Raw genomic sequence first — 15,780 nt, forward strand, 5'->3', positions numbered from 1 at the left:
ATATTTGGAAACTGGCTATGGGCTTATGGAGTGTCCAGAGCCAGGAATTTCCCATAGAGAAGTCCCATGAGAGGTTTCCTGTCCACCCCTCATGCACGTGCCCCTTACTGGTGTCACAGACCTAAACTATCCCAACGGTTCCTCAGAAATGATGGCCTAGCTTCCCAAATTACTTCCTTTCCTTTTTTTCCTTTCATTTCTTTTCTCTCTATGTTTCAGATTATGCTTGGCCTTTGCCTAAACAGTTGTGCCCTATATGGATTTCCCTAGATGTGCTCTTTTCAACTGCATCTATTATGCATCTCTGTGCCATCTCTCTTGATCGGTACGTAGCAATTCGCAATCCCATTGAGCACAGCCGCTTCAATTCCCGCACCAAGGCCATTATGAAAATTGCTGCAGTTTGGACCATATCCATAGGTAAGCAACATGGCTCTTGACTGTGTCTGAATGAATAATAGTGTTACTCCAATTTTCATTTAGAATTTTTTTTTTTTTTTAAAGAGGATACTCAAATTAATTTACCTGGCCTGCATGCCTGAGCGGAATAACTGGAAATGGAAGCCTTTCCTTGCAGCTGGTGGGAGCAGTCATTTTTCAGAGCATCACCCCTCTCCACTGCTGCTGTGTCCCTGTCAAAGTGCTGATAACAGCAATACCAGGACAAGTGGTGCTGTAAAACTGCTGTGTAAACAGAGCAGACAGCAGCATTAGCACAGCCCGGCACGGGGAGCCTGGCCAGCTCAGAGCGCACGGCTGCGCTGCGGTCGCTGCAGTGGAACTCTCTCAAGGCCTCTAATGGTCTAAGTGGAGCTGCACAGGGTTGGAGGCAGGCTCTCAGCCAGGTATTTACTGATCCTGCCCAGCCTTTATAGCCTGGGCTGCTCTCTGCCACAGCTGGGCTGCTGCTGGTACTGAGCTGGCAAGTTTGAAGTCTTGGTAAATGAGGAGTAGGCATAACAGAAGACACGTTTGTATTGCTTTGATAAAGCACAATAAGTAAAGCAGCAGTAAAATAGGGAAGAAAACACAAAATTATGGCAAAATGACTCTGTAATACTGAGAATTATGTGAAGAAAAAATTTTTTTGTAGAACTCTTTAAATGTGCTTTAAAAAAGAGACATTCGAGGCAGGGGCAGAATTGTATGACCACTTCCATTTGCTGTGTTGCCTTTTGTGCTTGTTTAGAACGCAGTCTTACAGAGATTTAACATTTCATTTCTATTTTATGAAGTGGTTTTTGCTTTCAGTGCTGTACTGCAAGGAAAAGCATGTTCCAGGTATTTGAATTTCTCCTGAGTTTTTGCCTGCTTTAGAAGTGGAATATGATTCTGGTTGTCTGGGTGCTACAGGGACTGATTTTGAAGAAGCTTGCCTTGGGAAAAGGCTATGACAAAAACCAAAAAATGATAAAATAGGGAAAATATACTTTCTCTCCTCATGAATATAACAAGAATATCTATTAGAAACAAATTTTCATGTGTCACAGGCCTGCTACATTTCCCCTAGGTAATATAATCCACATTGAAATTGGATTTGGTTTAATCAATTAACTTAGGATTTTTTTGAAATTACTATTATTTTAAACTCTCTGTGCTCTCTATTTGACATGGGAAAGAAAGCTGCTGGATTCAATACATAAGCAGTCACATGAGGACAAGTTCATGTGGGCTTGGTTTGCACAGGCTCAGATTCGACACAGAATTTGTGCTCCATGTTGCACTGGAATTCAGAGGGAGAGCTGATAGACCCCCCCCAGGCTGAGATGTATAAATCACATTGCAAAATCTGGGCAATAAAACTGTTCTGCTTGCATTTTTGGAGCTAACTTGCAGATTTCTGCCTGTGCTGCCTTAGATGTTGCTGACTTATCCTTAGAAATTTTGGCTAGTGCTGAAGTGGTTGCCTGCACCAGTGCCTTGAGGAGCAAGTTGTGGTTTGGACTTGGGTCCAAGGGATAAAGTAGCTACTTCATGCATGGTTCACTGATTCAGCAGACTGGTAAGGAAATCTGGTGCCTGACCAAGCAGTAAAGACACAGGCCAGTCTCTTCATGGAGCTGTTTGGTGAGGACTGGGCTCACGATGGTGGAAAATAGGCACACTGTGACCTCTGCTGCACCCCAAGGAAAAAGGTACCTGAGCCAGAAGAGGTGAGGTGACTCTGTGCTGCTGTACAGTGCAAACACTTCACCCCTACCAGCTTCCTCAGGAGATGTTTAACCCCTCTGCATTGGATAGGATCTCAAACAGGTGAAAGGATGAAGTTTACCAGACACAGCTTGGAAAGGAGATGGAATGGTGCTTTCCTGCAAGGCATGTGGTTTGTCAGCCATAAGGCAATGGCTGTTGCAGCTGTTCCCCAGCACCCCAAAGTCTTTAGGAAGAATCTATGAGCAGTTGCTCTGTGGGATTTTTGTGGTGCACAGAGCTTTGGGGGGCTGCCCTGGGCAGCCTTTCCCTCCTCAGGCTGGAAGGGACACAGGGTGCAGCTGTGCCTGTGTGCCCTCCTGTGCCAGGATCACAGCTGGGAGCGCCTGCAGCACATCTGGGCTTTATGTTCAGTTTGTTCTCTTTGATGCAGCTACTGCTGGCCCAGGAGAGCCTTTTCTTGCATCCATTTTTTTGAAGATACAGGCAGAATCCATTCTCCCCAGACAGTCTGTTGAGGGCACTGAAATGCTGTTAGATTTCCTCCTCCGTGCATATGATAGGGCTTACCCTTTTACTTGGGCTTTCTGCAGTAGGTTGCATTAAATAGAGAAAGTACTCTTGGTATGTATCTAGCTCATTTTAGCATAACTATTTGTACTTCATAAATGAATTTAGAAATGTGGCAGACATGGAAGAAACTGAGCATAGAATGAAAGAGAACTCACTCAAAGTGTATTGCTGCTGGTTTCTGGTTCTTAACTCCCTTACCTGTCACTTGGAAAGGCCTGGTGAAATCCTGTGCTAATTTCAGGAGGATGAAATAGGTTAAATGAATTCATCCTCATTTTGGTGTTAAGTGCCACAAAAGAATTTGTGCATTTCTGTTTGTGATTAAGCATCAAATTCAAAGCAGAACTTAAGTGCAGACTGGTCAGTTTGCAATTCCTAAATCCTGCTTCAGATGAGGAAACTTTTAAATGCATTCCATGCAAAGAATCCTGAATTCAGTTTCTGAATCAGAATTCAAAATATGAAGTAAAAAGCATGTAATTTATCTTAATTCAGTAGCTTTTGCATTCCATTTTTCTGAAGTGTTAGTGCTGACAGCAAAATGTAAAAGAGGTTCTTTTGCTCATTGAGCTACAAATTTGTCAAGGTGCACAAGCCTAAACTTATGATTAGGTTTTAAAGTAGGGGAACATAACAGAGTCCTCCTGTCTCTTGACAATTTCTTTGTGAATAGGTCTTTTGCAAAGTTCTCTTTGTTCCAGATAAAAGTACATCACAGACAGTTGTCTTGTGCTTTAGCAAACATAACTTGAGCAAGATTTTTGTCTTCAGTTAAAGTGGCTGCTGTGAAGGGCTGGGCTTGTAAAAATTAGTTTTGTGGTAGATAGCACTGTGCTGAGACTGGAAATTAAAACACAGGCAACAGAAATATGCTCACAATTGAAAATGAAAATCAATTTTAGGTGTGAGCCTGCTGGCAGAATCTTGGTATTGCTTCAAGATTTCAGACTTTGTGTAGTTTCAAAGTTTTCACCAGTAACTTGAGGACTTGGCCATTTCACCAGCCTCCTCTGCCCTGCTGTGAGGATGGTGGGTGGAGGTCCCCATGCAGGGCTCAGCAGTGGTGAGGAACAGCCAAACCCTGGGAGCACTCTGGGTCACACAGGAGAAAGTGTTAACTGGGAAACATTAAAATAAACAAATTATCCCTTTGAAAATCTGAATGAAAGCACTTAATTGATGTGGAGGTACACACACATTGCCTCTCATATGAAAATAACTGAAATGTTTTAATTCTGCAGTTCCTTGTGACCCAAATATATATTGAAAGGCTTTTCCTCTGCTTCCTGGGGTGTTCAAGGTTTGGCCTTTTGCTCTAGAGAGCTGAAATTACACATGCTACCAATTTCCCAGCTCACAGTTTCACATCCTCACAAGCAGTGTAAATTCAATTTAGTTCATAAGTGACCAAGATAGGGTCTGCCATAAGAAGATGCCACAAACTGTGTGTGTGTGTGTGTGTGTCTGTGTGTCTGTGTGTGCATGTTTGAAAACATTTTCATTCTTTCTCTGACTCATTAATGAGATTATAATTTTGATTTCAGGGAGGTACCTGAGGTTTGTGTATACGAGAAACCATTCAGATTTAAAAATGAAATTTAAATCCCCATTTAACTTTCATAGTGCTTCATTGTTTTACCGAGGAGAACTATTTATAGAAATATGGAAGAATATGAAAAGTATAAATGTGTGCTGTGAGGATCAGTGAAAACTCATCTCAGACTAAGTGAACTTACATCTAACACCTTTTTGTTTCTGCCCTGAGTGTTTGTCTCTCTCAGGGCTGAGCAGCCTCATGCCAGCAAGCTGCTCTAATGATGCATTTCAAGAGCCTCCAGGCACCAGCTAAGCCTTCCCCTCTCTCACTGGAGACAATCCTGGAGGGCACCACTGATCCAAAAGGAATTGTGCTCTCCTAGGGCAGGGGGATGTGCTGAGGGCAGGTGCTGCATGGAGACAAAGGCGGCCTGGAACAGCTCTCAGAGCTCCCCGAGGTCACAGCTCCAGAGCACATGCAGGGTTTGCTCTGGTTTGCATTTCAGCCCATCAGTGTCTCTGGGGTCAGGGGCAGCCCAGCAGGGCATTTCCATGGCTCCTCTGCTGGTGGGATGTGTTTGCTCCTGGCACCCTTTGCTCTGTGCTGGGCTGGAGCTGCTCCTGGGAGGTCATGCTTTGGGACAAGACCAAAACCCCAGGAATTTCTTTGCAGGCTTCAGGTTAGCACAAACGTCTGGACAGATTTCATGGGAAAAGGGCAAAACCACTGCTGATGAAGAAGACTTCCAGCACATGGAAGGTCAAAATGTGTTCATTTGGGATTTTGCTCAAACCTTTCCCACTAAGCAGGCAGGCTCTGTGGCTCATCACTTGGACACAAGGAAGCAGTGCTGAAACCACTGTTACTGGCAAAGCAGGGGTTAGACAATCACCCTCCATCTCCTGGAAAAACATACACATTCCTGACTATGAGCCCTGCCTTAACAGTAGGACAGCAACCACATATATTGCTGGGAAAATGGTTGCATACTAGTAAAGCTTAAGGGAGCTTAATATCTCTCCAGATTTGGGAGATTTTTTTAAAAAAATATACTGTATTAATGTATTTTAATTTTTTTTGCCTTTTTCTATTTGACACTGAATGTCTGACAGGGTATGTTTGACTAAAATTCTTCTCTTGGGAGCATGGGGATTGTAGTTGGTTGGTCTGTAGGCAGAGGTGCTGTGGTGGTGCTGATCTGATAACTTTGGTTTGCCTCACCAGAGTGCAGAGGTGGCACTAGCATTGCAAGCTGGGCTGCAGGTTGCCTCTTGTAGAGCAGTAGAGGTGGCTTCTGCTCCTAAAACTTTTCAGACCTGCCTTCTGGTCCTGGGTGAGACAGAAGTATTTGCTTTATGACCTAGAGCAAAACACTAAGGTGTCATCTGCCTGTTTCCCACTTGTTTGAGTTGTCTACAAAGTTATTTTATCTACAGACATTTTTTTGATTGAGTGCTTGTTCCATGATTCCCAAGAGGGTCATTGATCTCCCCAGCACACAAGAATTATCAAGGTGAAGAAGAACATATTGGCTGATAACAGGCTGAATTCATAGCAAGGAAAGTAGCTTGGGATTCCAGGTGATTTCAGGGTGCTTGGATTGGTTTGATCTTGTCACTGGATGTCAGTGAAAGGTTTTGCCTGGGACAGCAGCAGATGGTGACAGTGTGTGAAGAATTTGGACAGAAATTAGACTGACCATCCCACCAGGTCTGTTCCCATGAGCAAGAGGGATGCTGATGTTTGTGTCTGAGGTTCTGCTCCTGAGCATCAGTCCAGGATTACCTGGGGCAACCCAGCCCTGGCAGGGCTCTGGTGTGAGCAGGATCCCCATCACCCTCCTTCAAATGCACAGTCAGAAACTGTGCAAACCAACAGAAGTAATTGAGCAAAATAGAAGGGCAAGTGGGAAAGTAATCTATTTCTTCTGTCTTATACTGTTGTTTGCTGGTTTTCCATCTGGCTCAGGTTGCTCAGTGCTCTCCCAAGGTTTGAGTAAAGGTCAGCAGCTCATCCAGGCACAGTCACTAATGGCTTTCATCTGTTTGCAGTTGTGCTTGCTGTGGGCAGGGAGATCCTTCAAAGTTCATCCCCTTCTATCTTTGGCTTTCAACCAATACAAGGCTGGCACAATTGTTTTATTGGAATGGTCAGATAAAACTAGAGCTAATCCAGCCCTGAAGGGGCATTGTTGCAATATTAGTACATGAAAGGCACTGCAGTTAGTCTGCTGAAATATGGGAACAATATGGAATTTTAGTGATTTTGAACACTTCAGAAGTCAACATTCTTCAATTTTCCTCTGAAGAGCTTTGGTTTCTAAACCCAGTGTATTTTCTTGCATACTGCAGGAGGCTGCTGGCTGGTGGGGTTTGCTTTTCACTGTCTGAATGAGAGAAAATATGCAGGAACTTTGTGAGACAGTTAAGAAACCAAACAGATTTGTTTTATTTTAAATATGAGGTTTATTTTCACTTATGTTTGTTTAAATATGAGGTTAAAGATGTGGATTTGAACATGTAATGTTCAGCAGTGTCCTTGTTTTTACACAGACTTGTTTGGCACACAGCTTTCTCTCTGCTTTCTCCTTTTCAATTGTCTGTAAATGTCTGGAGAGTGGCAGTGAGGTCCAGAGCCACCTGCAGCAGCAGAGCTCTTCCCATGGACACAGCAGACTTTGAATTCAGTGCTGACCCCAGGAGAGGTGGTCCCTGGCCTTCCCAAGCTCCTGGAGCTGCAGCAAAATGTGACCACTCTTGTATTCAGCCCTGAGAATTCCACACATGGAAAGTCAGAGTAAACCCATATGCCTCTGTTTTCTTTAGTTAGGTAGTTGTCCTTGGAGAAAATGTGCTCTCGTAGAAGAGTGGAAATTCTTGCCTTTTTTAGTAGAAATAACCATCAAAGACACAGCTATTCAGTAATCTCTGTAATCTCTGTCAGGCTCCTGGGCTTTCACTGAAGAAAACAAGGTATTAAACACAAAAAATATATTGTTTTTCATTTAAGTCAAAGTATCTGTGAATATAAATTTGGACTTTTTAGCCAACTTTTTCTCTAGTAAATATTTTATAAATCTGTATTTGTAGTCATTTGGGTTTTGTTTTATTAATTTAAAATCTGTGAGGAGCATCTGTTACTCTGTACCCACAGTATCATGTCAGCTCCATTTGGTGAACATTTCTACTGGCTTGAGGACATCTTTAAAGCTGACAGGCAGCAGTTAGGACAATGCTTGTAATTGGATTTGTAATCCAGAGGATCCTTCTTTCTGTGGCTTCCTGCTGCTCTGACAAACAAGTTAAAGGAGGAAAAAAATCACATTCACTTTCTCTGCTGTGGTGTAAAGGGATGTCCTGCTCAAGCTGCTGCCTGGCAGAAGGGTGCCCAGAGCAGGGACCTGGCTCTTGCCTGACTGGCTGGTACTGGCTGGTTGTATCTTCTTGCTGGGGCAAATCAGCTGTGCCAGGCACTGCTCAGACTTCAAACAACAGGACCAAGCTTGCTCTGAGGAGCTCTGTGATATGCAGCACTTTAACCTTGCAAGTTTTTGGAGCAGCACTGCCTCTTTTGGGGAATTTGCTGCCACCTTAGTTAGAAAGGGTTATTTGACACAACTGGAAAATGCCTCTGAGGCTGGAGGCTTCAGCTCACCACGTCAGCCTGATGTTTGTTGATGAAGAGTGCGTCAGGAATGCTCTGCAGTGGGGCTCAGAGGGCTGCACTGACAAAAGGCTGTGGACAGCAGGCAGCTTCAGAGCCTCTTGCCTGATTTGACACTCACCCTCCTGCACTGCTGTGGGCAGTTTGGTATTCTCTGACCACCTCAGTTCTTAAATTATGGACAGGTAAATAATCTGCACTGTTAGTGCTGTGGACTGCTTGAGTCAAGTGGAGCTGGATGCCTTCTCTGCACTTGCTCAAAGAGCAGAACTCAAGTCAGGCAGGCATCTGTGTTCATCCATGTCCAGGAGCCTTGGAATGCTCAGGGTTGATCAAGGCACCCCTGCTGAAACCAGGGCCGGGCTGTGACTGTGTCTGCAAGCAGGTTTTAGTGCATTTGGGATGGTGGCAGCAGTGATTTTGCAGTAATCCCCCATGAAGGGAGCCCCTCTGAGGTGTCTGAGACCTTTCACACTTCTCCCTGTGAGTCAGTCCCAAGGTGTGTACAGAATTGGTTCCCTTTCAGACTCAATTGTGCAGTGGATTGGTGATAAATCATGTGTTAAAGACAAGTTTCAAAGGAGAGGTGTGAGGTGAAGGAAGGCATTAGAGATGAGGGTAGTGCTGCCCCCTGAGCAGTGCTGAATCCAGCTCACAGCTGAATCAAAGCATGTGGCCAGCTCATCTGAGGGCATCTTTCTTCCTACTGCTCTTAATGATGGGTTTTTACCAGGCTGGAAGAAAGGGCAAATAAAGACTTAGTGCTCTCTTTCTTCTGTGCATTCTCAGTTTGAAATCTCACTTTCTTATGTGAGAGGTAAGAGACACTTTTCCATTTTTCCACTTTTTCAGCAGCTGCCCCCTCATTCCCTGTCATTAAGGCTGAGCTATCTCATGCTCATGCAGGGTTTTAGGCTGCCATCAGTGCTCTTGATTTGTTTATCCATCATATCCCAGAACTAGGTTATTCTTCCCAAATGTACCTTATGTGTGTCACATAAATGTCACTTTATGTGTGAAGATATCCCAAAACCTCATCTCATTTCCCTTGGCTAAAGCAATAACACCAGCTTAAATGATGACTACTTCATGAATGAACTTTCATTCATTTTGGAGTTTCATTTCAAAGGTTAGGTGTTACAGAGGGCACTAAAGCATAAAATTATACATGCAAATATAACCCCAGTGTAATGCCATGGACCTAATTTAGATTTCTTCTTTGTGTAAAGAGTGCTCAGTCTAACTTCCACCATTTCCCACATGTGTGTGGTTTGATGGAACCAAGGCATTAGGATGATGTCTTTAACGATGGGTTTATGAGGTGAAGGTTATTGCAGTGGCAGGGAATTGGCACAAGGAAGATAACAGATAACATATCAGAAAGGAGGCAGCTGCCTTGCCAAAGGTGAACTCATGAGCATTGGCATGTAGAGGGAAGGAAGAGCAAAACCTGGAACTAGTACTGAGCTAAGAAAACACATGCTCCAGTCACAGAAGGCATTTATCATCCTTAATTTTCAAAAGAAATTCCATCACTTGATTACTGCCAAATGGTAATTTTCTGGTAATGACAAATTGCAGATGAATTCCCCAGAATCCTGAAAAACACTTAGCTGGAGTAGTAAAAATGCCCTGGTTAATCTCTTAAGCATGTAATTCTTCGTGTTAAGAAATTTAGAGTCCCACAGGATTAGCTTTTTGAACCTGTGATGTTCACAGCAACTCCAAAAAATCAATTCAGACACAACAGTGGTCTCAGTGTTGTTATTTCTTGGGTAGAGGAGCTCAAGGAGAGCATGGCCACAGCCACACAGACCACTGAGGAGTGGTGCTCCATGGCAGCCAGTGCCCAGAGGGGAGCACAGAATTCACTCTGTTGCTCTCTAGCTGCTCGGATGTGCATCGGCTTTTTTGTTTCTTTAAAAGGGCAAAAAAGAACTTAATGAGAAATAAAGAGAGATAATCAAAAGCATAGAATGAGTTTGGCATGAGGAGAGAGAGTGAACAGAATAGTATTCTTCAGCTCCAAAAGAGATGTCAGACAGGAGAGATGATAACAGGTCTATAAAATCATTAAGAAGGTGGAAAAGGTGACCAGATAGTGATTATTCACTGTTTCTCACAATACACATCCTGAGGGGAGTCAAAGGAAATTATCAGAAAGCAAATTTAAATGAGCAAGAAACACTTGGTTCAGATGAAAAACAGAGAGATTGTGGAACTGAATGCCACTGAGTATTGTGGAGTTAGAAATGAAGGATTCATAAGATTTATCATGAAGATAAATCTCTCAAAGGTTATTTTAAAAATGAGATCTGGATGCAAATTCTTGCTTTGGAATTTTCTAAGGTATAATGCTTACAGCTGCCCCATTTTGTACCTATTTTGTACCATGGCTCTAAAATTCTGGTACTCGCCAAAGACACGAGACAGGACTAGATGAACCCATGATGCTTTAACTAGGTCTGGCCCACCACATGTTTTCCTGTGCACATGGGTTGTGGCATTCCAAAATATATTGTTGCTTCTGGAAGGTTTTGGGTCTGTCCTGATGTGGGACTGAGCTTCACAGATCAAGGGATGAAGTTTGGATCTCAGTACACATGAAAAATATTTGAGTGACATCTTGCAGAGACCACTTTCTGTTTGCACTGAGATTGTGCACAACTCTCCTGAGATCCAGAACTTTGCTTCCGTGTGTCTGTGATGCCATGGCAAAAGTGGCTATTTTTCTGTCAGGGTTATTTTAATTACTGTAAGAATCTTGCTTTTGAATCTTCATAGCTGTAGTGCTTTCGTATTTTGAATTTTTTTTTTTTTGCTCCTTTCTACCCTATGACAGTGATTTCGGTCTATCCCCCTCAAACTGGTGGGTATGGAGTGGTCAGCTGGAACACAGCAGAGTGGTGACTGCCTTTTCTACACCCACAAATTCCAATTAATGCTAGAAAAGTAGGAGTTAGGCTGCATTCACTGAGTCAGCTGTGGAGCCCAGCAAAGCTGCTGCTCTTCCTGGAGGAGGGTGTCCTGCCCTGGAGCTGTGCTCCCAGGAGTGTTGTTGGATGTTTTCCCTTTCACCTGGAATCAGTAACTGTGACTGTGTTCACAGGGGTCTGAGGATGAGGGAAGAGACGAGGATCTGACTCCATGTTTCAGAAGGCTTGATTTATTATTTTATGATCTATATTATATTAAAACTATACTAAAAGAATAGAAGAAAGGATTTCATCAGAAGGCTAGCTAAGAATAGAAAAAGAAGGAATGATAACAAAGGCTTGTGTCCGAGCCAGCTGACTGTGATTGGCCATTAATTAGAAACAACCCCATGAGCCCAATCCCAGATGCACCTGTTGCATTCCACAGCAGCAGATAACCATTGGTTACATTTTGTTCCTGAGGCCTCTCAGCTTCTCAGGAGGAAAAATCCTAAGGAAAGGATTTTTCATAAAAGATATCTGTGACACAGTAACTTCTCTTCCAAGCAGCTTTAGGCAGTGGGCTGAATGTGTGCAGGAGCTGCATTGTCTCTGCTGCCTCTTTGGAGCCCTGTCTCCAAAGGTAACAGTCTCCTTTTTGGTTTCATTTTCCTAGGGATATCCATGCCTATTCCAGTCATTGGTTTGCAGGATGACTCCCGGGTGTTTGTAAACGGGACCTGCGTCCTGAACGACGAGAACTTCGTCCTCATCGGATCCTTCATGGCTTTCTTCATCCCCCTCATCATCATGGTGATCACGTATTGCCTGACTGTCCAGGTGCTGCAGAGACAGGCCACGGTGTTCATGTGTGGAGAGGTGCCCAAGCAGAGGAGGAGCAGTGTGAACTGCCTCAAGAAGGAAAACAACACAGAGAACATTTCAATGCTTCACAATCACGAGGGGGCCTCCCACTTGAACTCCCCTGTCAATAAGGAGGCGGTGCTGTTTCGGAAAGGAACGATGCAGTCCATCAACAACGAGCGAAGAGCCTCCAAGGTCCTGGGCATCGTCTTCTTTCTGTTCCTCATCATGTGGTGCCCATTCTTCATCACTAATGTCATGTCTGTCCTTTGCAAGGAAGCCTGCGACAAAGACCTGTTGAGTGAGCTCCTGGATGTGTTTGTTTGGGTGGGGTACGTGTGCTCCGGGGTCAATCCCCTGGTGTACACCCTCTTCAACAAAACCTACCGCAGGGCTTTCTCCAACTACATCCGCTGCCAGTACAGGCCTGGCAAAAAGTCAGCCCTGAGGCAGAACCAGTGTCTGAACGTGGCCTCAACAGCTTTGTATGGGAAAGACCTGACTTTAACCAGTTATAGAAATGGCAACGAGTTCAATAGCATGGAACTGGATGAAGCTGAGGAGGGCCTTGAGATGCAACCAGGGACTTCAGAGCTCTCCATAAACAGCTGTAATGTTGTAAGTGAACGAGTGAGCTGTGTGTAAAAGTGACTCTCACAGACCTTTGCTACAGGGTATCTGTAGCCAAAATATATTGTGTAAAAATGTAAGTGTTGGTCAAAGGACTATGTAAATATTGCATTCTGAACAAAGCTTTCATTTTTTTTAAAGAGAAAAAAAAATTGTCTTTCCAGTCCAGTACTTAAAATAATATATATTAATATACTGCAGTGAAGTTTAAGGTTCTATATTTACTGTTAATACTAGATCAGAACTATTAGTTACTTTGCATATGTCATGGACAAAATGTTTGAATTCTTCTTCCAGTGCATGAACAAAAATGCTGAATATTTATCTCAGGTGGAATTTGCTGGAGTCCAGAATGGCACGTTAATAGTTATATATCAAATACATGCTATTAGACTTGGTCAGTATAACTTTCTTTTTCAAGTTGACAGTAAATATATACTTTAAATCCTCACCCCTATTTGTGCCGTGTAAAGACTTTACAGAAATCTGGCAGAGAGACATCTCAACAGCGTCGTGGTCGTGCAGGCACCTGGCCAGATATGTCCTGTTATGTGTAGTGGCTTCTGCCATACTGGGTCAATCTTGCACTTCAAGGGACCTTTGTTAGATTCTGGCTCCCTCTCCAATCCTGCTGTTTTCTTTCTGTCCCTCAGGAGGCTCTGGCTCCCCTAAGAAAGGCAGGGAATATGGTTTTGCAGTCCTGGCTGGGATCACTTGGGCTGGAGAAGAAGTGTGAGAAGCAGAGTGATCCGCAGTTATCTAGTTCAAACATCCAGTAAATGGAAGGCCTAGGATTCATTAAAAGCCCTCCTCTGGTCTTGCAGATAACCATCAGCTCTGGGGTGGAGCAGGCTGTGTGGCCAGCTCTGCCTTCACAGATTGCTGGAGGACCAGGGGCTTTGGCCTGTCTGAAGAAGAGCACTCTGGCTTTGGAAGAGCCCAAATCTCTGCTCTTCTCACTCCTCACATCTAGATATTCTTTAGCTGGTTTGGCATTTGCTTTTATTTTGCATCCCAGTGCTGGTGACAGAACAGTGCTTTGGGCACAGAGCAGAAGGTTCTCTGTGTGTGGTGCTGTCAGGGTCAGGCTGTGAGCAGCAGGATGTGCCTGCCTGGGGAGAGCTGGAGAGAGGAGTAAGAGAGGGTCCCTGCTCTTGTCTCAGGAGGGGCTGGGCAGAGCTGAACAGAGCATGTGACTGGAATCATGTGCTGGTGACACTGTTCTAAAGCAAATGGTGACCAGGGACAGCAGGGAAGCAGACCTGGAGCTGGTCTGCATGGAGTATGAATCTGGAGTAACTTTAAAATTTGATTTATTCCATTTTACTCCCAAAGTAAATTAGAGTATATCATATTAACACCACTTACATCTTTAATGAAAGCATCCACATTGGGATTGAACGTATTTTAAGTAATCTGCTTTTAATACACACCATGTATATTTTGAATTAATTTTCCTCTGCATTCCTATGTACACAAACCCTCCAAGGTACTGTGTCTTTCTGGCACTGTGCCTCTGGGGTGATGCCTCTCATGCAGATTTCCTTATGTGGAGTATTGTCTAATGCCAGATATCACCCATAAGGTTTTTATATCTTCATTAACTACTACACAGATGCTGCAGTGCCCATCTAACATGGATTCATTTAGCATCACTGACAGCCTCTGGCTAAGATAATTGTCAGAACACAGAAGCTTGCACTAGGCATGGATAAATCACATTTTATTTACATGAGTTGCTTGTACTCTCAGCTTCCTGTGTTCTTTCCATTAAAACTAACTTGTAGAAAAACTGGAAAATTCTGCCAGTGCTTGAGGTGCTGTTGCATGGCTGGGTGCAGCTACAACCTTGCTGAGGCCACTACTAAAACACAACATTTGGGTTGTATCTGCTGCTGGGTTGATCCCAGAATGATGCACTGAAGCTGATCATCCTCTCACCCTCATCCCCTCCTGGGATAAATCCATAGTACTTCCCTGCAGGCAGATGAGGTATCCCAGTGCAGAGTGCAGCTCACTGCTTGCAGAAGGCAGCAGAGCTGCTCCATGTGCCAGCCTGAAGATACCACCATGGGCTTGAATGCTTGGGAATCCACTTGCCTCTCCAAAAAGGTCAAGTAATCAGCAGGAAAACCAGTGGCCAGAGACACAGTTGCACCTTCAGCAACTGCCCTTTACCCTGAGTCAGATTTTATTATCTCAAAAAGTACAGAAAAATCAGAAAAATCACAGTGCATTTTAATTTTTTTTTCCCCTTTGGGTGAATGTATAGCACATCTCTTCCAAACATGTATATGTGTGTGTATATATATATATATACACACGTGTGAGTTTGTACTTATATATATATGTACACATATATATATATATCTTTCAGAACCAACCGCAGACTTTGAAAGCATTTAGCAATAAGTTGAATTACAGTAGCTTCTAGCACATGTGTAATTTGTGTGAATATCTCATTTTCCAGCTGGAGCTCAGTGTAAGTGTTCACACAGGCATTGTCTTCGCATGGGAGCCTTCATGTCTCACCCTTGCCAGTTCTGTTGTATGGGCAAAAAGGGAACCTGCTATATTTGGATGTAAATAATGAGAATTGAACAAATTTTCAGAATTTTTATAAGTGTTTTTAAAAAAAAATTCAGCGCCAGAACTGTAAATATGCTAACCTCAGCTGGACCTGTTCTGATGTCCATCTCTTGTCTGGATGAAGAGCCAAGGGGACTGACTGCCTTACAGCGCCTGCGTTCCTCCCAGCCAGCAGGGGAGAACATTTCTCTGAATGGTTAAAAACTGTCACCTACCCAACTTTCTTTGGGTCATTCACATCAGGGTTTTGTGATGCTGCTATTAATTTATTAAAGAAAGTTTGTTGGTTTAATCATTCTTCATTATTTATTTTTTTCATGATCTATCAGAAAATAAATAAGTGAACATGCCCTCTCTTTCTTTCATCTGTCCCCAGTTAAAATATGTCCTGATCATGAAACCAAACCAACAACAAAAAAGGAGGATAAGGACTTGTACTTGAAGAATGGCCCACAGCTGCTTAATCACAGGAATTAGTGTCAGCAGATGTCCCAACACTCCCAACCCCAAAACTTGTTAAATGTGAAAGCAGTGATAGACTATTCTCCCTCTTCAAATTGCTCCCTTTCAGGAACAACTGTTACAATTTACAATTTTTTTAACTATGTGAATTTGAAGAACTGATTAAATTTTCTGAAACTTAACCAAAGTCAGGTTGTTCCCACAGCTCCTTTACTTCTCCTGAGATGTAACCATTAACTGTGGTGGTGCCTCCAGAAGCCCTGCCTGGGGCTGTCTTGTGGAAACACCTGCTGGAAGTTTTGTGTGAGTCCTCAAATCCCTGCTCAGGTATGGTTTTGTCTTACAAATAGTGTCTGTGGCAGTGTTTTGCTTTGATTTGGACTGAAGAAGTGAAGA

The 15,780-nt window shown here is 43.4% G+C and overlaps 1 protein-coding gene across 3 annotated transcripts in view; it reads left to right on the forward strand.

Annotated features, from left to right (window-relative positions):
• The window catches only part of HTR2C (5-hydroxytryptamine receptor 2C), a 216,889-nt gene extending 201,617 nt beyond the window's left edge, over positions 1–15,272 (forward strand). For 2 of the 3 annotated variants that reach the window (XM_066559604.1, XM_066559605.1), the window contains 2 exons: positions 220–420; positions 11,516–15,272. In XM_066559604.1, the coding sequence (XP_066415701.1) occupies positions 220–420; positions 11,516–12,348 (1,034 nt within the window). In that variant the 3' untranslated portion in view covers positions 12,349–15,272. The remainder of the gene's footprint in view (positions 1–219; positions 421–11,515) is intronic. The other variant, XM_066559606.1, reaches the window with a different exon arrangement.
• The last annotated feature ends 508 nt before the right edge of the window (positions 15,273–15,780 follow it).

This window comes from Molothrus aeneus, chromosome 14 (genome assembly GCF_037042795.1).
Source record: "Molothrus aeneus isolate 106 chromosome 14, BPBGC_Maene_1.0, whole genome shotgun sequence".
NCBI lineage: Eukaryota > Metazoa > Chordata > Aves > Passeriformes > Icteridae > Molothrus > Molothrus aeneus.